This window comes from Microcebus murinus, chromosome 3, assembly GCF_040939455.1.
Source record: "Microcebus murinus isolate Inina chromosome 3, M.murinus_Inina_mat1.0, whole genome shotgun sequence".
Lineage (NCBI taxonomy): Eukaryota > Metazoa > Chordata > Mammalia > Primates > Cheirogaleidae > Microcebus > Microcebus murinus.
The window spans coordinates 16,280,271-16,306,014 of record NC_134106.1 but is presented as its reverse complement, the minus strand read 5'-3'; the positions used below and the strand labels follow the sequence as shown (position 1 = coordinate 16,306,014).

Below are 25,744 nucleotides of genomic sequence, written 5' to 3'. Positions count from 1 at the left end.
TTGGTAGAATCAATATTGTTAAAATGTCAATATTACCTAAGATGATCTATAGAATCAATGCAGTCCCCATCAAAATACCACCAGCATTCTTAACAGATCTAGAAAAAATAATTCTTCGCTTTGTATGGAACCAGAGAAAACCACGTACAGCCAAAGCAATCTTAAGTAAAAAGAACAAACTGGGAGGCATCAGTCTTCCTGACTTCAAACTGTACTATAAAGCAATAATAGTTAAATCTGCCTGGGCACAAGAACAAAAGCCTCAATATCTGGAATAGAACTGAGATTCCAGAGATGAAACCATCTGTATATGGTAACCTAATCTTTGATAAAGCAGACAAAAATATATTTTGGAGAAAAGATTCTCTCTTCAATAAATGGTGCTGGGAAAACTGGTTAGCAACATGCAGAAGAGCGAATCAGGATCCCAACCTCTCACTTCTCACAAAAATTCACTCAAGATGGATAACAGATCTAAACCTAAGGCATGAAACTTTAAGAATTCTAGAAGAAGATGTTGGGAAAACCCGATCAGATATTGGTCTAGGCAAAGAATTCATGAGGAAGACCCCCAAGGCAATCACCACTGCATCAAAAATAAACAAATGGGATCTGATCAAATTAAAACGTTTCTGCACTGCCAAGGAAATGATCATTAGAGCAAATAGACAACCCACAGAGTGGGAGAAAATATTCGCTCTCTACACTTCCGACAAAGGTCTAATAACAAGAATCTACCTAGAACTTAAAAGAATAAACAAGAAAAAATCAAGCAACCCCATCAAGAAATAGGCAATGGAAATGAACAGAAACTTCTCCAAAAAAGACAGAATAATGGCCTGCAAACATATAAAAAAATGTTCAACGTCTCTAATCATTAGAGAAATGCAAATCAAAACCACAATGAGATACCACCTAACCCCAGTGAGAATGGCCTGTATCAAGAAATCCCAAAACAACAAATGCTGGCGAGGATGGGGAGAGACAGGAACACTCTTACACTGCTGGTGGGACTGCAAATTAGTGCAACCTTTGTGGAAAAGAATTTAGAGATACCTCAAACAGCTAGAAATAGAAATACCATTCAACCCTGCAATAGCATTGTTGGGCATCTACCCAAAAGAACATAAGTCTCTCTATTATAAAGACATCTACACCCGAATGTTTATGGCAGCACAGTTCACTATTGCAAGGGCATGGAAACTACCTAAGTGCCTGTCAGTTCATGAGTGGATAACTAAAATGTGATATATGCTCACAATGGAATATTACTCAATCCTAAGAAACGACAGTGAGCTAGCACCGTTTATGCTATCCTGGATTAAGCTTAAGCCCGTAATACAAAGCGAGACCACACAAGATCTGGAAAATGGGCTTCATATCTACTCGCCATCAAATTGGTACTGACTGACTAAAACTACGGTGCTCAAAAAATGGTAGTGTTCAACAGGGATTTGGCGGGGAGACCCACATCTTAAGGAAGTGGTAAGCATTGTGAGGGGGAAGGAATTACCTCTATCACTTTTTAGGGAGAGGTAAAGATATACATTGCAACCAAAATGTCTGGGAAAAAAAATCCATAATTGGGAAGTGGGCAGGGGGAGGGGATAGAGGGGAAGGGTATGTACTTACACGGTGGGTTCAGTGCGCACCACCTAGAGGCTGGACACGCTAGAAGCTCTGGCATAGCGGGGTGGGCAAAGGGAGGCAGGGGCAAGATATGTAACCTTAACAATATCTGTACCCCCATAATATGAAGTAATAAAAAATTATTAAAAAAAAAAAGAGTGAGTGAGACCTCTACTAAATATCTATATCTATCTATCTGTATATCTTGTTTAGTTGCATAAACATGGCCCTTTTAATTTTCTTCCTGGTTTCTTAACCAAGAAGTTTAGTTCATGGCTTGTAAAGTTTAACATAAGCCATAACATTAAAGTGGCAAAGTATGAAATACTGTATAAAATGATATTTAAGCATTTTGCATTGCATTTTCTATTTCTGTCTCTGTTGTAAGTTAGATTTTCGTGTTACTGGCCATGCATTCAATTGAAAGGATTTATTTTACGTGAGTGCCATGTGCCCAACCTGGTGCTGCTGAGTGCCGCTGGATACAGACACCTATAACAAGCAATGGCTACTTTTAAAGAAGTTAGTTTGGTTAAGAAGACTTACCTAATGAGAAATAATTCAAGAGTAATGATACCATCTATGTTGATTAAGTTTCTCTAATTATGATACAGACATATAAGAAGTAATAGAATTAGGAGGAGGATAATGCGAAGTTGCAATAGGCATGATATATGCTTTCTGTATGGCTGCACCAATTTACATTCCTACCAACAGTGTATAAGCATGGCACATTTATAAGTATGGCACATTTATAAATATATATGGTGTACTGTTAAATGTATTTCTGACAGGAAAAAACTTCCATTCTTTTTCTGCATCTATTAAGAGAATCATATGGTTTTTCTTTTTCAGTTTGTTAATATGGCAGATAATATTAATTTTTGAATGTTAAACCAATCCTGCATTCCTCTGATAAAACCCACTTGATCATAATGTATTATGCTTTTAACATTTTGATGACTTCAATTTGCTAAAATTTTGTTTGGCATTTTCTATTTTTGCATTTTTGTTCACAAGGGATATTGGTCTTTTGTTTTCTTTTTCTTTCTTTCTTTCTTTTTCTTTTTGGTAATGTCATTGTCTGGTTTTGGCATTAGGGGTATCCTGGCCCCATAGAACAAATCAGAAAATATTGCTTCCTCTTCTATTTTCTAGAAGAGTTCGTATAGATTTGGTATTATTTCTTTCTTAATGTTTGGTAGAATTTACCTATGAAGCCATAAAGGCCTGGATTTTCTTTGTGGGAAGGTTTTAAACTTATATTTCAATTAATTTAATTGATACAGGGCTCTTCACGTTATCTATTTCTTCTTTTTTTTTTTTTTTTTGAGACAGAGTCTCACTTTGTTGTCCAGGCTAGAGTGAGTGCCGTGGCGTCAGCCTAGCTCACAGCAACCTCAAACTCCTGGGCTTGAGTGATCCTTCTGCCTCAGCCTCCCGAGTAGCTGGGACTACAGGCATGCGCCACCATGCCCGGCTAATTTTTTATATATATATCAGTTGGCCAATTAATTTCTTTCTATTTTTATAGTAGAGACGGGGTCTCGCTCTTGCTCAGGCTGGTTTTGAACTCCTGACCTTGAGCAATCCGCCCGCCTCGGCCTCCCAAGAGCTAGGATTACAGGCGTGAGCCACAGCGCCCGGCCATCTATTTCTTCTTGAGTGAGTTTCATAGTTTGTGTCTTTCTAGAAAGTTGCCCGTCTCATCTAAGTTTTCAAATTTATTGCTATAAAAGTTTTTATAATATTTCCTAATTATTTAATAGAGAAAAAAATGTTCTTAAAATTTAAATCTGATAATGCCTTAGCCCTCCTCAACCTTTTCCAGTACTCCTTAGATTCAAATTCAGATTTCCCATCATGGCCCACAAGGTACTACATGATTGCATTTCACCTCCTCGCCAACTTTATCTCATACAAGATCCTGTATCTCTCACTGTACTTTAGCCACACTGATATCTGAGATGTCGAAGGATTGTGGACTCTCTTCTGTTTCCTCAAGAGCCAAGCTCTTTATTTCTTGAGAGCCTTTGCATTTGTTCTTCTTCTTTCCTAGTATTTATCCCCTTCCCTCAAAGTTTTACGAGGTTGATTTCTTATCTCCTTTGGGTCTCAGCTAAATGCGACCTCCTCAGACCTTTTCTTCAGGCCACCCTAATCTCTAAACTTGTCTATCTCTTGATCCTTTATAGGTGTTATCTCAATTAATTATGTGTGTATATTCTGTCACTAGTATATAAATTGTAAAAAGGCTCTCATCTGTCTCATGCCTAACACAGTGACCTTCATATAGTACTCAATAAATAATTGATGGCTAAGAGACTATGTAAAAGAAGCCATACTACTAAATAGAATGAACATGAAGTAATTCCCATCATCATTTACTTGATGATGATAAAATAGTGGATCAGAAAGCTTAAGGGAAATAACTCAGACTTAAATTTAGAGATGGGAAAAAAAATTGTTTTATAGCAAATGGGAATAAAAATTGTTTTTATTGTCTTTTATCTAGTTTTCATTGGTCTATCATTGTAACTCATGCATCTCAATCATGTAGTTATTATCTTCAGTGTCTTCTTAATGTTAAGCCAGTTTTTAATTGTACTAATAACTGTAGTAATAATAGCTAACATTTATTCAGCACCTACCATGTGCCAAATATTGTGTAAGTGGCTGTCCGTTCATTATCCCTAATGCCAGCTAATTATCCCTACTTATCCCTAATGCTAGCTACTTTACAGAGCTGTCGTAAGATTGACTAAAACAAGGAACACAAAAGATCCTACACTAGATTATTGATTTTTCAAAATTAAATATAATTATTTTATTTTGTATATTCTTTCAGTCATTGAATATTTATTGAACACTTAGCATCTATGTGACCTTGGAGAAACTATTTAACCTCTCTGTACCTGAGTTTCCTCATCCATAAAATAGAAGTAATAATAGTAGTACTACCTTATATGAGGGTTAAATGAATTATTTATGTAAAACACTTAAACATTGCCTGGCATGTAAGTTATAGTACCTAAAAATGCTACCTATAATTATTTTCTTCCAGTGAAGAAGTCTATAGATTTCTTAATTGAGCTACATAAAACATTTGAATGTGCAGCATAACACATTCCTACACAGTAATGTAAAAAATAGCAAATCTTTCTAAAGTAATCTATTAATGAGATGGAATTTCAGTCAGAATCCCAAAGAGATTTTTAAAAATTGAAACTACTGAAAATAATCCTAAAGTTTATGAGACCAACCTAGAAAATTGAGAAAAAGGAAAATAAAGAGAAGGGATTTGCCCTACCAGTTACTAAAACATTAAAAAAACAGGTAGTAATTAAGATGGTATGATACTGGAAGAGGAGAAAAGGAAAAATAAACAGAATTATTTGGAATCAGAATTAGCAAGCTAATTTAAAAATTTAGTATTGGATCAGAAGACATTTTAAATCAGTGCAAAAAGAATGGATTATATAATAAATGTTCTTGGGATACTTGGCTAGTCATTTGGAAAGAAATTGGATTGCTGTTTAAAATTTAAAAGACATGAACTGATGCCATCCATAGCCACCATAGATACCATAGTGTTACACCCCCTGTGCTGGCATGCCCCTCCTCCTTTCTTTCTTGCTTAGCTGCACAGTGACCAGTAAGCTGACCAAAATGCATATTACTGCATTTGAGGAAGTTTTCACCCTATTTGACAAAGATGACAATAGCACCATCGCAGAAAGGAATTTAGAACTTGGGTCACTAGGTCAGAACATAACACAAGCAAAATAACAATATGGATGATAAGGCTTTATATCTCACCATTTATGGCTAGACATTGTTGTACAAGTTTGAATAGCTAATATTTAAATAGTACTTACTGTGTTTCAGGCAGTGTTGAGGTGCTTTACTTATATCAATTCACTTAGTTTTCACATGAGATAGTACCATAATTATCCCCATTTTATGGATGAGGAAACCCAGACATAGAGAAGTTAAATAATTTGCCAAAGCTCACACAGTTGCTAAAGTGGCAAAGCCTGATTCCAACCCAGGCAGTCTGGCCTCAGAGTGTGTGCTCTTAACTACTTTACTACACTGCTTACCTGGGAAACTGAAGGATATGTACAATGGAGAAAAATTAGTGAAATGAGACAACAATGGCAGTGGTTATTTACATCAGTACCCCAGACCCATGTCATGTAATTGCAAAAAGGAGAAAACCTAACAGCATGAAGAAATAGATAAATTGAATGGAGAAATTGATATTGGTAGAAATGGACTAGTAACTCTGGAGACTTTGTACAGATGGTGATAGCAAGATGAAAACTCCATTTCACTGTATTTCTACCCTATAGATGTATTTGATTGAATCTTTTTTAAAAGATAATTTATTTTTTGTTTCTGTGAAGCAAACGCATGTCAAAAATACCTTCTGTATACATACAAGATAAATCTGCTTGTATTTTTTGGTGGTCTTCTCCCCCAAAAGATCAAACTGTACATCTGTTTACAATATAAGTACTTGTGATAAATGACAAGAAAATAGTATACTCCTTAGAGTTCTCTTTGTGTGTGATTCTTACACTGTTTTGGCTGGCCTGTTTCTAGTTTTCATACATTGTGATAACTAAGCATGATCAAATCTTGAGGTGCCTTCTAGGCAGTGTTAATGATTTTAGGCTTTATCTGAATAACAATGGGAAGCCACTGAATAGTATTTAAATAGGATACTTCAGTGACTTAAATTGAAGTTTGAAGATGTCTCTCTCTGGGTACTCTGAAGAATTCAGAGGAGAGTATGAGGAGAAATAGACCCTTCTTTTCCAATCTGCACATCATCTTATGTGGGTTTATTGCTTTGATTAATCTAAGGTCTGTGTTTCTTTTTTTTAGGTAACCCTGGTTTTCCCACCTTTTATGTGCCATTTGCAAAGGCTTTATATTCTTTGACAAACAGACGCTTTCCAATTTGGATTATCAGTCATGCTGGGCATACCATGGCCCCCAAAGACAAGAATGTTCTTACAACATCAGAGGGTACGTCCTTGTTAACATCTGCTTTCCTTTACAGTGAATGGATGTTCATGTTTCTAGAAAGCCTGCTAAGGTTAAGGATTACATCAGTGGAAACCTCTGCTTGTGGCATTAGGTACATGGTACCATATTTTAGTAATTTTAAGATTTTTAGAAACATTTTAACTCTTCTGCAGGTGATTTTCTATAGAATTTGAGTAGATCAAACAATCTATGACTTACCTTCTTTTTTTACCAATTAATGATCAACTTTTTGTTTTTTGATCACATACTGTTTTTCCAGGGTTGTAGTAGGAGGAATCGTGGAGAAAAAGTGTTATAAGACATGCTCTTTACTCTAAAGAAGCTTTCTTTCTCATGTTTAGGGAATGATTAAGTGACAAACTCTGGTCTGCTGATCGTGTAGATACCTAAGGAGTCAACAAAGGAGAAAACACAGTGTAGGTTAGAAAAGACTGTATAGAGTAGGGTTTCTTAGTTTGGGCCACTCTAGCAGAATACCATAGACTAAGTAGCTTATAAACAATAGAAATGTCTTTCTCACAGTTTCTTGAGACTGGGAAATCCAAGATCAAGGCACTGGCAAATTTGGTGTCTGATGGGGACCTAATTCATAGATGGCATTCTTCTTTCTGTGCCCTCTCATGGTGGAGAAAGGAAGTAAACTCTCTTGGGACTCTCATAAGGTCATTAGTCCCATTCATGAGGTTCCACCCTCATGACCCCATCCAATTCTAATTACCTCCCAAAGATCATGCCTCTTAATACCATCACATTTGGAGGTGGGATTTCAACATAAGAATTTTAGGGAGGTATAGGCATTTAGACCATAACAGGGAGATTTGAAAGTTGAGTAGGATTTGGATTTGTAGGGTGGAGGAGAGTACAGAGGGATAACAGGCAGAAGGAGTAGTATAGAAGGGAGTGAGATTTAGTGGGTATGTTACTGCTATGCAGGGCCAGTTTGAGAGGACTTTGAAAGCTGGGAAGAGAGCCAGGACTCCATGTGGTACACTGCTGGACAGCTTTTAAATGGAGGATGTAATACATATTTTAACTTACAGGAATTCTAGCATGTTCACACTTCTAAAATATAAAAAATGAGAGCTAAAAAGAAAAACATGACTTAAATTCTCTACATTCTTCAACATTCTCTAAATTCTCTACATATCTTAAATACTCTACATTGAATAGAATAGGCATTCTATTCAAGGACATTTTGTCCTAAGAGATCTCCCTTAGTTAATCTGAGGTGAGAGAGAGGTGGCTGTGGCTTTATTGCCTAGTTTGGTTCTGGTTCTTGAATGTTTCCCCTGTGGTATAAGTATCTTTTTATACTTATCGAGCTTCTAAGTTTCAAAGATATAGTATTAGAAAGTTACATTTGTACGCTTTGTTATTATATATTCATGATTCTTTTAGACATTAATGTACAAGTTTGAATATACAAAAAAAGCCTGTACTCTATGAATGATCTAAGTAAATGATATTCAAAGCTAGTTTGGGTTATGTTTTTTTTAACTGTATATTCTGATTTCAGCCTCTGGCCATGATATCAGATATAATTTTTTTGTTTCTATTTTAAAATTTGAATATAGTGGCAATAAATATGATTTCATATGTGAACTCTTCTGAACACCCTCTAAAGATTAGTTTATTAATCTATTATTAATTTGGGTAAATGTTCCATGTCAGATAAACAGTATCAATTTATCTAGTTTTGTCTACTTTTTAACCTTATATTTTAGAGCTGACCTTTTAGCACTAGGGAGTAATGCACAATTTATTTATTTATTTTCAAAATGGATTAGCTTTCTTTATTGTATTTTTATATTAAAAAGTTATATGTGCTTATTATTTTAAAAATTAAGACCATATGGAAAACTGTGAATAAGAAAGTAAAAAATTAATTGTTCTATAATTTAAAGGTTGAAAAGGAATGCTAAAAGTTCATAATGTTTTGTTTTAATTATGCTTAAACATTTTCAACCCCAAGTCAAACAAACATTAACACCTTGGCACTGAGAGATGAGATTTTCCAATGCCTTTAACACTTTGTGCAGTAGCTCAGGAGTTTTCTCCAGGCTGAAGTAAGCATCTGGGAACTATAGCATGAAGGAGTATATTTTTATGCTTTTTTTTCCCTCTATGACAGTGTCATAATGAAGTGTGTATCTTAAACCATAGTAAAACAGTTACAATTTAAATATTTAGAGTTTTTCCCCCCAACATTTATTTTCTTCTTATTCCTATTCAAAAATTTAATTGGCATATGTTATACACCAAGAAAATATTTAGTATAGAATGATTTTAAAAACAAATAGTGGACTTCCAGTTTTAGCTCTGACATGTAAAACTTGGAATTCATTACTTCTGTCCGCACAGCATGAAAAAGCTGAACAAACTGAAAATCATGATTTTTCTTAGACCTATCAGAGAATTGAGGTCACAGAACAAACTGCCACCTAAGATCTGGAGAGAAAGGGGAATACAGTGAAGATCAGTTTACCTGAAGCAGAAGATACTAGAGCTATAGCCGGTAGGATACATAAATGGTCATTTTGATGAACTGCTGGAGGTAAAGTGCAGACTATTTTGAGAAACTTCTGCAAGCTTTGTCTTGGGGACTCCCCCATTTTCATCGGTATTACCTCTAGGAACCCCATCAGTTCTTTTGTGAAAAATCCCCTTGAGTTTTTGTCAGAGGTAGAAAAGAAGTAACTATTTTGCAGTATGCCCAAAGCATTCTTAATAACAAAGGCCTACTTTTCAAGGAAAAAAGACTGGCAGAGCCTTATCTAACATGGGGGAAGGGCAGTTAGCTAACTACAGCTTTCTTCTAGCCTTCCTGTCTCATGTACTTGAGGGGAAAAAAAGCTGACAAACACTTTAGAACAGCAGTCCCCAACCTTTTTGGCACCAGGGACTGGTTCCATGTAAGACAATTTTTCCATGGGACAGGCGTGGGGTGGAGTGGAGGAAGGGATGCGAGTAGTGGAGAGTGGCTATAAATACAGATGAAGCTTAGCTAGCTCACCTGCTGCTCACTTCCCGTTGTGTGGCCTGGTTCCTAACAGACCATAGATCAGTGCTGGTCTGCGGCCTAGGGGTGGGGACCATAGCTTTAGGAGATCACAGCACAGGGATTCAGGCCCACTAAAAGACTGAGATTTAATCAAAAGGTTATAAGAAGCTTTCCTCCCCCATAATTTACCACCATATCAACAGGCATCCAGTATAGTAAAAGTGGATCACAACTATAAGAGCTGCAAGACACAAACTCTGCTTAAATAGTTTGTAGGGAGAATCAAAGATAACAGGAGAGGAAAAAACAAAGACATTAAAGAAAACTGAAGCATCTAGCACCTATAGGTACAGCAAACATTAAACGCAGCCCAGTGTCTAGCCACATTAACATAAAGACATGAAAAAACAGTCTGTAGAGACAAAGGAAGCATTAGAGCCAGATTCAGATATATGCTTATTACTGATTTTGGAATTAATAGATAGCAATTTAAAATAACTGTAATTAATATGTTGAGGACTCTAATGGAAAAAGTAGTATGCAAGAACAGATGGATAATGCAAGCAGAGAGTTGGAAACTCTTAAAAAACAACCAAAAGGAAATACTAGAAAACACAGAAATGAAAAATGCCTTCAATAGGCTCACCAGTAGTCTGGACACAACTGAGGAAAGAATCATTGAGTTTAAAAATAGGTCAATAGACATTTTCCAAACTGAAATGCAAAGAGGAAAAAGAATAATAGTAAAAAAGAGCAGAATATCCAAGAACTGGGACAATTTAAAAAGGTGTAACATGTATAATTAGAATACAAAACAGAGAAGAAAGAGAAAATGGAGCAGAAATAGTTGAAGTACTTAATGCCAGACACAAAACACAGCCCCTGGAAGCTCAGAGAACACTAAGTAGGGTAAGAAAGTAGGGTAAGAAAGTCTATACCTAGTTTTGTCACATTTACATTGCAGAAAACCAAAGACAAAGAGAAAATCTTGAAAGAGGGCAGGAAAAAAAACCCCAACTTATCTAGAGAAGAACAAAGATGAGAATTACAGGGAACTTTTTGTCAGAAATCATTTAAGCAAGAAGAGAATGGAGTGAAATTTTTAAGTGCCGAAAGAAAAATACCACCAACCTAAATTTCTATATCTAGTGAAATTATCCTTTGAAAGTAAAGTCAAAATAAAGACTTTTTCAGACAAACAAATGTTGAAGCAATTTGTTGCTGTAGACCTGCCATACAAGAAATATTAAAAGAAGTTCTATATGGAAATAGAAAATAATAGAAGTCAGAAACTCAATTCTATATAAAGAAAGGAAAAGCAATAAATAAAGGTTAAAAAAATTCAGTTTTCTTATTCTAAATTAATCTAATAGCTGTTTGTTCAAATTAATAAAAGTAACAATGTACTGGATGATTATAACAGAGGGTGGGGTGTGTGCCACCTGGAGCCTGGGTCTGTCCTGCCTGCCTCCTGCCTCCCCTCCACACTGGAATCGGGCACTGATCCGTGTGGAAATCAGGCAGCCCTGGGGGGTTGTACTCATGAGGGCTTAAGATGCAGCTACCTCAGTGCACAGGGCCCTTCTGTCTTCCCAGGGGGCTGTTTTGGGCCCATAGGACCCAGGGCCTGGTGTGGGGTGAGTGGAGACTGCCCCAGCCTGGGCGGGTGTGGGTTCTGGATCAGCTGCTCATACCTCAGATTTTGTTTGCAATAAAATAAATATTCTATAGCCAAAAAAAAAAAAAATGTGATAAGTGAAATGTGGATAAGTGAAATGAATGTCAGCAATGTTGCAAGAGGTGGAAGAGGGGAATTGTGAATATTCAGTATAATGTACCTGGACTAAAGGTGAAGTGATGTAACATTGCTTAAAATGGATCTAAATTAAGTATATATGGAAAATTTTAGGGAAAATACTAAAAAAAAATTTTAAGAACTATAATTAATAATAATGTGATAAGAGAGAAAATGGGATCATATAAAATATTCAATTAAAGCTAAAGAAAGAAGAGAGGAGGATAAAAAAGAAGAACATGTGTAACAAGTAGAAAACATTTATAAACATGATAAATATTAACTCAACTATATCAGTAATCACTTTAAATGTGAATAGTGTAAATACACCAATTAAAAAACATAAGACTATTGGACTGGATTTAAAAAAAGATCTAACTGTACATTGTCTACGAGAAACCCACTTTAAATGTGAAAATGTGGATAGATTACAAGTAAAGGGATGTCTGAAGATATACTACTGTAGCACTCATCAAAAGAAAGCTAGAGGCCGGGCACAGTGGCTCACGTCTGTAATCCTAGCACTCTGGGAGACCGAGGTGGGCGGATTGCTTGAGGTCAGGAGTTCGAAACCAGTCTGAGCAAGAGCGAGACCCCGTCTCTACTATAAATAGAAAGAAATTAATTGGCCAACTAATATATATAGAAAAAATTAGCCGGGCATGGTGGTGCATGCCTGTAGTCCCAGCTACTCGGGAGGCTGAGGCAGAAGGATCGCTTGAGGCCAGGAGTGTGAGGTTGCTGTGAGCTAGGCTGATGCCATGGCACTCACTCTAGCCTGGGCAACAAAGCGAGACTCTGTCTCAAAAAAAAAAAAAAAGAAAGAAAGCTAGAATAGCTATTTTAATTTTAGATCAAACAGACTTTAAAACCAGGAATATGTCAGGGATGAAGAACATTACATAATGTTAATAGGATCAGTTCTCCAAGGAAATGTAACAGTCCCATATTTACCTAACACCAGAGGTCAAAATGCATGAGGCAAAACTGATAGACTACAAGGTGAAATAGACACATTTCTTATAACTAGAAATTTCAACACTCCTTTTTTTATAATTGATAGATACAGCAAACAGAAAGCCAGTGATGATATAGTTGAACTGAATAGTCCCGTTAATCAACTTGATCGAACTGACATTTATAAAGGACTTCATGCAACAACAGCAGAATACATATTCTTCTCAAGCTTACGTGGGACATTTACCAAGATAGACCACATTCTGGGCCATAAAACACACCGTAGCAATCTTAGAAGAGTATAAATCATACAGACTATGCTCTTAGATCATAATGGAATTAAATTAGAAATCAACAACAAAAACATATCTAAGAAATCCCAGATATTTAGAGATTAAGCAGCACACTTCTAAATAACACATGGGTCAATGAAGGTTCAAGAGTAATTTAAAAATATTTTGAACTAAAAAGTGGAAAGACACCTTATAAAAATTTGTGAGATATAGCAAAAGTAATGCTTAGAAGGAAAATTGTAGCATTGACTTCATATATTATAAAAGAAGGAAGATCCAAAATCAGTAATCTAATCTTCCACTTTAGGAAACTAGATAAAGAAGGACAATTTAAGCCTAAAGCAAGCAGAAGAAAAGAAATGATAAAAACGAGAACACAAATCTATGAAGTTGAGACTGAGGAATCAGTAGAAAAAAATCAACAAAACCAAAAGCTATTTCTTTGAAAAGACCAATAAAGTTAATAAACTTATAGCCAGGCTAACCAAGGGGGGAAAATAGACATAAATTACCAATATCAGAAATGAAAGAAGAATCATTACTACTGATCCTATAGATAGTAAAAGGACAATAAACTTAGATGAAATGGACCAATTTCTTAAAAGACACAAACTCGCAAAACTCATACGGGAAAAATAATCTGTGTAGGCTTATGTATATTAAAGAAATTGAACCACCAAAGCTGGATAAGGATCATACAAGAAAAGAAATTACAGGCTAATATCCCTGATGAACATGGATGCAAAAGTTCTCAATAGATTGCTAGCAGACTGAGTTCAACACATGTTAAAAAGAGCATAATCAAGTGGGATTTATCCCTATGATGCAAGAATGGTTCAACATATGCAAATCACTAAATGTCATACACCACATTAAACAGAATAAATGAAAAAAAAATGATCTTCTAAATAAAGGCAAATAAAGCAGTTGACAAGATTTAACATTTTTTCATGATTAAAAACGTTCACCAAGTTTAGTATAGAAGAAATGTACTTCAACATAAGAAAGGCCATATATGACAAGCTTACAACTAACATCATACTCAACAGTAAAAATTTAAAAGCTTTTCCTCTAAGATGAGGGATAAGACAAGGGGGTTCATGCTCACGACTTTTATTCAACATAGTACTGGAAGTCCTAGCCAGAGTGATTAGGCAAGAGAAAGAAATCAAAGGCATCTAAACTAGAAAGGAACAAGTTAATATGTCTGTGTTTACAGATGATATTATATTAAATATATAATAGATCTTGTATTAAATATATAGACTATTAAAAGACTTAAAGACTCCACCAAAAATCTGTGAGAATAAATGAATTCAGTAAACTTGTAGGATACAAATCAACATACAAAAATCAGTTGCATTTCTATACACTAACAACTATTTTAAAAAGAGATAAACAGTCACATTTACAGTAGCATCAAAAATTTAAAAAGACAGATACCATGTCATCTCAATTATATGTGGAATCTTATAAAGTTGAACTCAGAAACAAAGTAGAAGGATGGTTGCCAGAAGCTGAGGAATAAGGAAAGAGGGGAAAACTACAGACCAAAACCTCTTCTGAATATAGATGTAAAAATCCTCACAAAATATGGGCAAATTGAATCCAACAATGTATAAAATGAAATATAAGCCACAACGAAGTGGAATTTATTCCAGGTATATGAAGTTGGTTTAGCATTTGAAAATCATTTAATATAATCCATCACATCAACAAGCCAAAGAAGAAAAATCATGTTGCATCAATTGAGGCAGAAAACACATTTGACAAAATATAATACCCATTTATGATAAAAAGTCTCAGCAAATTAATTCAGAGGAGAACTTCCTCAATTTAATACAGAATGTCTGCAAAAAACCTACAACTGATATCATACTTAATAGTAACAAATTGGGTCCTTTCCTCCTAAGATAGAGAACAGGCAAGAATGCCGCCTCTCACCACATTTTTTCAACATCATACTGGAACTCATAGCTAGTGCAATAAGACAAGAAAAGGAATCGAAAGGCATACAGATTGGGAAGAAAGAAATAAAACTATCTATTTTTCACAGATGGCAGTTTTGTCTATGTAGGAAATCCCAATCAATAAATAAAACCTTTTGGAATTAATAAGCAATTACAGCAATATCACAGGATACAAGGTTAATATACAAAAGTCAATTGCTTTCCTATTTAGCAGCAATGAAAAATTGGAATTTAAGAACACTTTACATTAGAGCAAGGGTGTATTTTGAAAGGTAAGTGAATATTGATTACCTAGGAGTGGAAGATTTTAAGAGCATTAGTGCAATGAAACTGAAACTGCAAATTGTGTTGACTTGATTAAAAACATGTATTTCTTGGTTGGATTTTACTCAAAGCAACCACCACCACCAAAAAAAAATCCATTTCGACAACTGTTGTATTGAAATGTGACTGAAAGTGAATAAAATTTATAGCAGATACTTGCTGTGCTGTGAAATATTGTTAAAGATACCTCTTTATTGTGCTATATCTTTATATATGCCACAAATTAGCAATTTAATACCATAGTGTTTCCTTTGTCAGGAAGCTTATATGTCTGTTTAGAATGTGCTTTTGCTATCTTATGTTTGGAAAACAGAGCTACTAAAAGAATTCTTCCTAGAAAACAAGCTTGCTTAACATGCTAAACTTCCAAAAGTTGCTGGCTGTCCTGGCCTGTTATCTGAACTGGCAAGAGAAGAGATCAGCCAAAGACAAGGAGCTAGTAAGTAGCAGAAACACCGTAAAATACTAGTGAAGGATGATCTCTCTTTTTCTGTTGTGTTCAAATTTCTTAATAGTGAGTAGCTAGTATATCTTATTCATATATTCCTACCTTGATGAGAAAAGCCATCCACAGTAGATAGAAGCTATATATTGAATTACTTAATCGGAACAACATTGAGCAATCACAGTGAGCTATCTGAAGTTATACTAAAGATGGAAACCAAACATGGTGAACAGAATATGAATAGCAACTTTGAAGATTTAAAATGGACTCGTACGGTCACCCTAGGTCAGGGGTTCTCAAACTTTGGCATGTATCAGAGTCACCTGAAGCATTTATTAAAACACAGACATCCTAGGATCACATTTTTGGAACCACTGCCCTAGATCTTCACCAACAAATCCTGATGAGGAAAACCAGTAGAAAGTATCTGTTGCGTGTCTGACTTTCTAGGAAATGTCTTTAATTCTTGTTTTAAATTAGTAACTTATTATTTATGACTTTACCTTGAGTATGCTTGTTGCTCTTTGGGCTGCCTGTGTACTATAGAGTTAATAACTTAGTAATTAGAGCCTGAGTTCTTTGCTACCTAATGAAAACAGTGCCATCTAGAGGCACTAGCCTAAAGGGTCACCATGAGGCCAAAGTAAGCTGTGGTTTCTGGAGGAGGTATAAGGGGAACTTGTCATCATCAAGAATTTATTGACAAACTAGTAGGTTATTATGTGGGGTGCTGCAGGGGTATACAAAGAGATATGTCGGTCTTCACCTTGTAGGTTAGTGACTTTCTATCTGTGTTCTGAGTAGCCTGAAAGTTCAATGAAGGCTAAATAGGGCTCTGGCCCTTACCAGCCCCCCATTCAACCAGAACAGTTCTACTTTCATCCGTTTTACGTATTGGAGGTTATGTTTGCAAATGTATGCTATAATAGATAGGACAGATAGGATAGACAGGACAGATGTATTATTTGCCAACCAAGATTATTGTCCTAAAGTACTAGTTTTCTGACATGGAAAATATGATGTGAAAAAATATGTAATCATTAAAAAAAAAGTGTAAGCTATAACCACACATCAAATGTTGAAAGTATATTTTGCTTTGTATTAGCACATTACAGTTATGAGCAGTTAAAAATAATATTCTAGTTGTACTACATTATCACAATCATAAATTGAATATCATTGGGAGAACAGATATTCAACAATATCAGAGGAGATGATTCAAGAAAAAAAGTGTGAAAAGGAAATTTAAGGGATTAGAAGTGTAAACTGGCTTCGATTCACTATAGAGTCAGCTTGCTTGATGGGAAATACTATTTCAAGTCATTTATACAAATAGTATAAAATAAAAGCTACAAATCATGTTGTTTTAGTTTTAGGAGATAAAAACATTATCTAAAAAAGTTATCCAGTCTTTCAACTAAGTTATGAATTTGAATGATGCTTGTCCAAAGAAACAATAAACTACTTGCACCGCAGTCCCCCAAAGAGAAAGAAAGAAAGAAAAACCAGTGGCACTTTCTAGGAAGGAAGGAAGGAAGGAAGGGAGGGAGGGAGGGAGGGAGGGAGGGAGGGGAGGGGAGGGAAGGGGAGGGAAGGGAAGGGGAGGGGAGGGGGAGATGGACAGATTTTCTCTTTGTTAGGACTGGGAATGGCAGAGGAACATGGGAGTAAGATGGGATGACTAGATGAGCCCAAGTCAGGGATAATCAGGCAATCAAATCTCAGGGCTCACAGTAACTAGAAATGACAGCAACTAAGTCTCTAGGTTGGAAGAGCAGAAAACCAAAGGACTGAGGAAGAGATAAGTTAGGAATTAAGCAAGTCCCACGGCAGACAGGACTAGCCTTGAAGTTGTTGGCCTATAACACAGACCAGATTGTGCTGCCCCTCTCTTTGCAGTCAGTAGGTATCTTCTCACCTATCACAGAACAGAGTCCAGTGTGGCGTACAGTGTCCTACTTCACCTAGACTCAACCTTCCTTTCTAACCTTATTGCTCCACTTCTTCCTATAACCACAAGTAGCCACAGAACTTAAGGCTGTTTCTAAAATAATACATTACACTTTTTATGGCTTTTGCTTTTAGTGTTTGCTAAGTGTATAACATATTCTCCCTGCTGAATCTCTCTCCTGTTCCCACATTTCTCCTGTTGAAGTTCTTAGCAGATCATTGGTTTTAGTCAAGTGGAAGGCATAATTTGATGACCCTGGTTTTTACCATGTTTGGAGAATAATAAAAATTATTTTATAAGACATATGCTTAGGGTTTACAAAGGTTTTTGTTTGTTTTTTTTCAAAGTCTCACTCTGTTGCCCTGGGTAGAGTGCAGTGGCATCATCATAGCTCACTGCAACCTCAAATTTCTAGGTTTAAGAGATCCTCCTGCCTCAGCCTCCCAAGTAGCTAGGACTGACTACAGGTGCACTCCACCATGCCCGCCTATGTTTTTTGTTTATTTGTGTGTGTGTGTGTTTTTTTTTAATCTTTGACAAAGCAGACAACAATATACACTGGGGGAAAGAATCCCTATTCAATATATGGTGCTGTGAAAATTGGATAGCCACATGTAATTTTTCTATTTTTGGTAAAGACAGGGTCTCCCTCTTGCTCAGGTTGTTCTCCAGCTCCTGACCTCAAGTGATCCTCCTGCCTCAGCCTCCCAGAGTGCTAGGATTACAGGTGTGAGCCACCATGCATGCCCAAGTTTTTGGATATTTTTTTTAAGTATAATAAGATAGCAGTATTAAATAGAATGCTAATCAACCATCCCCTCAGTGTGTTACCTACTTTGAGAGCTAACAGAGTTGTACCAGTTGTTAGGTACAGGGAACTTCGCTACTTAGGAAGCTGGGGCTAGGTGAGGCCTAAACCATGAAAATGTACTTTCATCAGCTTAGTAAACTCAGGGCACAGTTGTGAAAGGAAGGCCTGTTGGATCAGTGAGTTAAGCATAAAGAATTGAGCACCACAGTTCTCATCCAACTGCTTCACTGATGTTTAGTATGAACCCAGAAAGTCCTTTGAGGCTTCAGTATTCCATGGAGTAATAAAGAAATGAATGGTGGCTGGGCGCGGTGGCTCACGCCTGTAATCCTAGCACTTTGGGAGGCCGAGGCGGGTGGATCCTTTGAGCTCAGGAGTTCGAGACCAGCCTGAAGAAGAGGGAGACCCCTTCTCTATGATAAATAAAAACAGAAATTAATTGGCCAACTAATATATAGAAAAAATTAGACGGCCATGATGGCACATACCTGTAATCCCAGCTACTCTGGAGGCTGAAGCAGAAGGATCACTTGAGCCCAGAAGTCTGAGGTTGCTGTGAGCTAGGCTGATGCCACGGCGCTCTAGCTCAAGCAACAGAGTGAGACTGTCTCAAAAAAAAAAAAAAAAAGAAAAGAAAAGAAATGAATGGTGGCTTTCCCAATAAAAATAGAAGTAAGATATCTAGGAACAGCATATAAAAGCATTCCTGTTTTTTTAATCTATTTTGAGAAAGTTTTAAAAACATAGAAAACTACAGTTATGTAATAGTCCAAGACTCTGTTACTCACAATTGATTGTTAACACTGCCATAATTACTTTGATAGTTTTTGTTAAAAGAAAAAATGAAATGAGACAATACAGAAAAGTTTTTGTCTTCTTTGTATCCCATTTCCAGTGCTACTATCATGAATTTACTTCATGTCTCTTTTTATAGTTTTTGTTTTATATATATATATATATGATGAACAACATATGATTTTATGTGTTTTAAATAAGGAGTTAACTATATTTTCGTCTTGCTCAAAGCATTCTTTGTAAAATACTGTTTCTAGCCTTTTAATTTTCACATGTAAGTTGTTTATTAAAATTATTATTAAGATACAGCTTTGGCCCAGGATGAAAGAGTTTAGTAGTTGAGCAGGTTCTGGTGTGAGATGTCAAGAGTTACTGTCTGCAGACTCAGAGGCTCATATAGTGCCAATCTCCAGTCTTGTCCATTCTCTGGACTGACTTGTAATTACTGTTTGTGTGAAAATAGTTAAACTTATGCATTTATATTCAATGTGTATCTAGATATACATATAGGAATAATAGTTAAATATATAGTTCAATTTAGACTGGTATGCTTGGATTCAAATATGTAGTTAAATTTATATATTTATAGTGATGTGCATGTAGTAAAGAGTCTCTTCTAGTTATTTATCTTGGGTAACTTGGAGAAAGGTAAAGTACTTTTTATGAATCCAAAGGGGCATTACCTTTCTATTTTTTTTTTTATTTCGGCATATTATGGGGATACAGATTTTAAGGTTTCAATAAATGCCCATTCCCCCCTACCTTTCTATTGTGATCCAATAAAACCTTGTTCTGTTCTCAAGCAAAATGCTTGAGATACTTCATTCAGCATTTTATAATTGTGTTTTTATCCATGTCTAGTTCCTCTTACTGGACTGTGGCCTTCTTGAAAGCAAGGGTAGTGTATTATATTTTTATCTGTATTTTCAGCATTACCAAGGGCCAATTAGTCATTATTTTCTGTCAGAGTAGTCAATTTAGTTGATATAAAATGAAAGAAAATAATAGTTATCAGATTTGCCTGTGTCCTGAGGCTGTAAGGGATGTGTACTATTTTGATTTAAAATTGACAACAATTTTAATAGCTGGAGCATTGAATTTGAATAATTAGATGAAAAGTAAATGTGAAATACTGGTATTATTTAATTTCTCTATAAACTACTTCAGAATAGGTTCTATATACCTTTGCAATAACCTCTAGAATTGATAGATGAGCTATTGAAGTGAATCCAATTGAGATGGGTCTAAGAAATAGGCTCAGGTTCTCCGAAAGAATTATCAGTATCATATTTAGGACTATTTATTGGTGATGATATGGTGAATTGGATTATCTGTCAATTCAGACAGTTCCCAATTTCAAAACAGATTGTCTTCCAAATGTAGCTTAGTTGATTGTAACTTGGAGTACATTTTCCCTATAAAAAGAATGATATAAATGATTTTCATATTAACATTCTCCTGATTTTGATACAATTGAATGTAATTTTTACTGTATTTTATGGAGAGTAAGTTAATAATTACTAGCATTTTTTCAGAATTTATCAAAATAATAGGAGTGAAAATATATAGTCAAGCATATAGTCCCCTAACCTTTTGTTTTTGCTAGTAAAATAATGTCTAGTATTTTATCTGCTAGTAAAATTAAAAAATGATAAAGCACATTTAAAATTTCTATCATTGTTTATTTGTTTATAGAAAGTATTTATTTATAGAAAATACTTTTTCCATTAATCTCATTACTTCAGTAAATACTAACAAGTAGTGTGTGTGGAAATCTACAAAGCTGTTCCCAAAGGTAAAGTCAGATCTACCTCTGAAATATTCTAAATTCTAATGTTCATTAAAGTTTATCTGAAACATAATGTTTTCAGATCTTATTAATGGTGTCAGTGAAATTTTAAAATGTTTATTGCATTTAGGTCATTTTCTTTCTCTTTCGTCTAACCATGTAAATGTTCTTGGTATATTTTGGGGGGAGGACTTAAATGACAAGAAGTGAAACGATAGCAATCATAGCTTTTATTTATCAAACAATTTATGCCAGACATTTAAACAACAACCCTAAGAGGCTAGCATTATTAGTCTATTTTATATATGAGGAAACTGAAGCCCGGGTTAAAAGATTTGCCCAAGGCACACAGTTAGGGGAGTGCTGTGCTGGGATTTAGACCCAGATTTATCTTATCTCCAATGCCCTTGATTTTTGTTCTACACCTACTATCCCAGTGAAAGAAAGACTTGGACATTTTGAAACACTATGTATTTTGAAAAAGAACTCAATAATCAAATATTGGTATCATAGAATGATATGATCACTTTTGGGTAGAGTGATTTGAGAAGCAGGGTATAAACTATTCAAACCTGAGTGTAATATTTAATGAATAAAAGTGTGAATTTCGAGTCATCAGAAGCCCTAGCAAAGTCAGGTTCCAGATTCTATCTCTTCCCAATTCTGTTTTGTGCTGAACTTCCTTCTTAAATGGAGAATGAATTCTGGGCTGACCAGGGAAGGAAGGGTTAGGGCAGAACACGTCTTACCTGGGAAATACCAGTACCTCAGAAATGAGAAGTAAGCCTCATTGACTCAATAAAAAGCTTTACAATAACTGGATATCTGACTGTGGAGAACAGAGATAAGCAAGACATGAAGTGTAAACTAGGAGCAAATTAAAAGTAGTAGTATGAGATAAACAGAATATGTGTGGAAACTGAAAGGAAGGCTACTTTACTCTCCAAATAATGAATCATAAAAAGGCTTCTCAGAAGACATAACACTTGCTGCAAGTTTGAAGGATGATTAGGATTTATAGATTAATAAGGAGACATTAGCACGCAAGGAAAAAACAGTATGCACAAACAAAACGGAAGAACAGTCCTTCATAATGAGTTTAGGGTACCTTTTGAATGAGCCACACTGATTATAATTTATATCAATACCTTTCAGGAGTCATGAGAGCAAGACATTTAGTGTTCTGGTGATTCAAATTTTAGGAAGCAGTTGACTACAGTGTGATATTTTGAAATATTTCACCCTGTTTTTGGGTTGTATGTATGTTCATAGGGAAAACCTATTGAAGTTTTCTGTGCTCATACAGTATTAGAGCTGGCAGCATCCTTAGAAATCATCTAGTCAGTTCATGTTTCAGTCAATAATATTCACTGTGAAATAGGCAGAGGACATGAGCAGAAACTTCTCAAAAGAAGACAGAATAATGGCCAAGAAACGTATGAAAAAATGCTCAACATCTCTAATCATCAGGGAAACGCAAATCAAAACCACAGTGAGATATCACTTAACTCCAGTGAGAATGGCCTTTATCAAAAAGTCCCCAAACAACAAACGCTGGCGTGGATGTGGAGAGATAGGAACACTCCTACACTGCTGGTTGGACTACAAACTAATTCAACCTCTGTGGAAAGCAATTTAGAGATACCTCAAAGAGCTACAAGTAGATCTACCATTTGATCCAGCAATTCCACTACTGGGCATCTACCCAAAAGATCAAAAGTCACTTTATGAAAAGGACACCTGCACTCGAATGTTTATAGCAGCACAATTCACAATTGCAAAGTTGTGGAAACAACCCAAGTGCCCATCAATTCAAGAGTGGATTAATAAAACGTGGTATATGTATACCATGGAGTACTATACATATACTATACTATATGTATACCATGGAATACTATTCAGTACTATTGCTTTAAGAAACAATGGTGATATGGCACCTCTCGTATTTTCCTGGATAGAGCTGGAACCTGTTCTACTAAGTATCTCAAGAATGGAAAAACAAGCACCACATGTACTCACCAGCAAAAGCAACGTTTGGGGGATGGTCACGCTTGAGGCTCTGACTCCAGGGGGCAAGGGGGCATGGGCAGTATACGTAACCTTAACACTTGTACCCCCTATAATACGCTAAAATAATAATAATAATAATAATATTCACTGTGCACTGGTCACAGAGGACACAGATGAAAAGATGGACCTTGCCTTCATGGAACTGACAGCGTAAGAGAGGAAATAAACATATAAATAGACAATATACAAGTTCAGTGGAAGTGCTACAATGAAAGAGTCAAGTATTATTTAAGTACAGAGGAGTGCTCATTCATTTTTCTTGAGGATTAGCTAGGCAAAGTTTTAATTTGTTCTTGAAAAATCTAGAAAACAATTTTTTGTGACAATAAGGGAGGATATTTCAGGTTAGGTCTATGCTGGTTAAAAGGAACAGTTTATAACATTTCTACTTAAGTTTTTCAGTCTAAGTTCTTTAAACAAACAAAGATTATCTTAAATAATGAAGGAGTGTCATGGACTTTCTTAGTTGTCTATTAATGATATAAGTTAGCCTGAACCAGTGGTTCTCAGTGTGTGGTCCTGGGATCAGCATATCAACATCTCCTGGAAGCTTAGAAATGCAAATTGTCAGACCTCAACCCAGACCAAGTGAATCAGAAACTCTGGTGGTGAGACCCAACAATATGTTTTAATAAGCCTTCCAGGGAATTCTGGTACATGCTCAAGTTTGAAAACCACTGGCCTAAGCTAACATTAGTTCATTGAATAATCGAAAGCTCCTGGCTTTGAAGACTAAAAGACCTGGATTGGAATGTCACCTCTCCCGCTTAATAGGTCTGTGACTTAGTCTGTAATATAATGTATATGAGCATTGGGATTTTTACCTATAAAATGAAGGTATTAATAATAATACCTTCATAATAATAATAAGGTTTTTGTGGGGATTGATCAGTATAATTTGAGTGCCTAATACTATAGCTGGCACACTATAGGCTTTTGAAGAATGGTTACTACTACATCATTTTTGTTGATTTTTAAAGATATTTTTACAGTGATTACTTTCACTTATTGAATTAAAATATGCTCATATCTTTGCTTTTAGATACAAATGCTCAAGAAATTAAGGACATCTATGGACTGAGTGGTCAAATAGAACACAAAGTAGCTTTCCTGAGAACTCATGTGCCAAAGGAAATGAAGCTTGTGCTCATTGGCCATTCAATAGGCAGCTATTTTTGTCTCCAGATATTGAAGCATGCCCCTGAACTCTCAGTAAGTATACCATAGGGGGTGACTATGGGTGCTTGATTATGTACTTGCACAGATCCTCTTCAGCTTGCCTTTGCTCTTTTGTCTCTTATTTACTTGATAACTAGAACTGAGAAGGAGATATTTGGAAACTGCGTTTGTCCTTATGTCCATATTACCATGGGCTTATGTGAGTGCATGTTCATGGAGTTCCCATAATGTTTCAAAGAATAATGCTGAAGGAGATAGGAATTTTCCAAATGAATGCCTTTGAATCTTAGGTTATCTGGAGTTCTTATGTTACACATCACTTGCTGTCGTTTTAAAAAAGGAATATTGAAGACCTAGACAAGAATCTTTCTTTATTGGGAGAGCATTTTACAAATATTCATGCCTCCTTTCAAAAGGAAGCAAATGTATTATATCATCATCATCATTATTGGTAGGCAAATAGCTTTATGGAACACTAGATCCCAAATCTTATGGAACACTAGATCTTTATTTATTCATAAGTCATGAGTCTGGATCCTTACCTGTTCTATAGCCTGGCTACCTTTTTAAGACACACATTTATTCATTTATTCACAAATACGTATCAGATGTCACTGTGTGCCAGATGTTAAATGAAGCACTAGAGACACAAAGACCTATTAAACGTGCCCAGGAAAGCGAGTGACTACAAGGGATATAAAACAAAACAAAAACTTATGCTTTCACTAATGTGTTCCATTGAAATGACCCATTGAATGGATGTGATTCATAGGATAATTTATTTCTTCATGCAACAAACATATATTAAGCCCTTGCCATATGTTAGGCACTGTGCTGTGTTTTGAGGATGTCCCAGTGAATAAGACAGTCTTTGAGGTAAGAGAACCTGGAGTCTAGTGGAGGAGACAGACTAACCAATAGGTGTGATACCAGCTGTCTCGTGTAAGTACAGGGTGTGTGGGAGCGTTGAATGCTGTTCAATCTAGTAATCTGAAGCCAAGATGGGAAGTGATCATTTCATGGCCTCTCTGTCCTAGGATTTTGACTTCTCTCCCTCCATGTGATAAAAAATCTCTAATGGGATCTTAGAGCTCAATAGGAGTTTCCTCTATTTCCCGTGAGCTTTACATGCTTACTTCTTACAATTGCTCTTGGGAAAAATATAACTGTAGCCTCCTTGGCTATGATTTATAATACCATGTGGAGGCTTTTAATTTTCTATTACTGATTATAAGAAAGTGTATTTTTCATTTTAAATGGGACTTCAGTAAATTGAAGATTGTACTTCATTCACTGTATTATTGCTTCTATTAATACTCTGTTGGTTTTTTTCCCCCTAGATAAAGCATCTTAATCAGAAAGCAAGCTTTATTTTTGCTTTTAGCATTTTGCATGGCTTCTAATGTCTTCTGTGCCTTTGAAATCTCCTCTGATACTATGTTATGTGGTTACAGCCTTATGGTGTTCAGCCCTTTCTCTTAGTGGTTCTGCTGTGAACTCAGTTGCTGTGAGCTCTGGCTCTACAGCCAGGACTCCTGGGTTCCAGTACTTGCTGTCATTTTTGTCTATGTAACCTTGGACAAGTTATTGAGTCTCTACTCAGTTTCCTCATCTGAAAAATGGGGATAAATAATGTGTTCTTCAAAGCATATTTGTGAAGAATTATATAAAGTATTA

General features: G+C 35.7%; 1 protein-coding gene across 1 annotated transcript in view; it reads left to right on the top strand.

Moving 5' to 3' along the window:
• LDAH (lipid droplet associated hydrolase) overlaps window positions 1-25,744 on the top strand; it is a 116,873-nt gene that overhangs the window by 13,151 nt on the left and 77,978 nt on the right. The window contains exons 3-4 of the mRNA XM_012787710.3: window positions 6,523-6,666; window positions 23,931-24,100. Of these exons, the coding sequence (XP_012643164.2) occupies window positions 6,523-6,666; window positions 23,931-24,100 (314 nt within the window). The remainder of the gene's footprint in view (window positions 1-6,522; window positions 6,667-23,930; window positions 24,101-25,744) is intronic.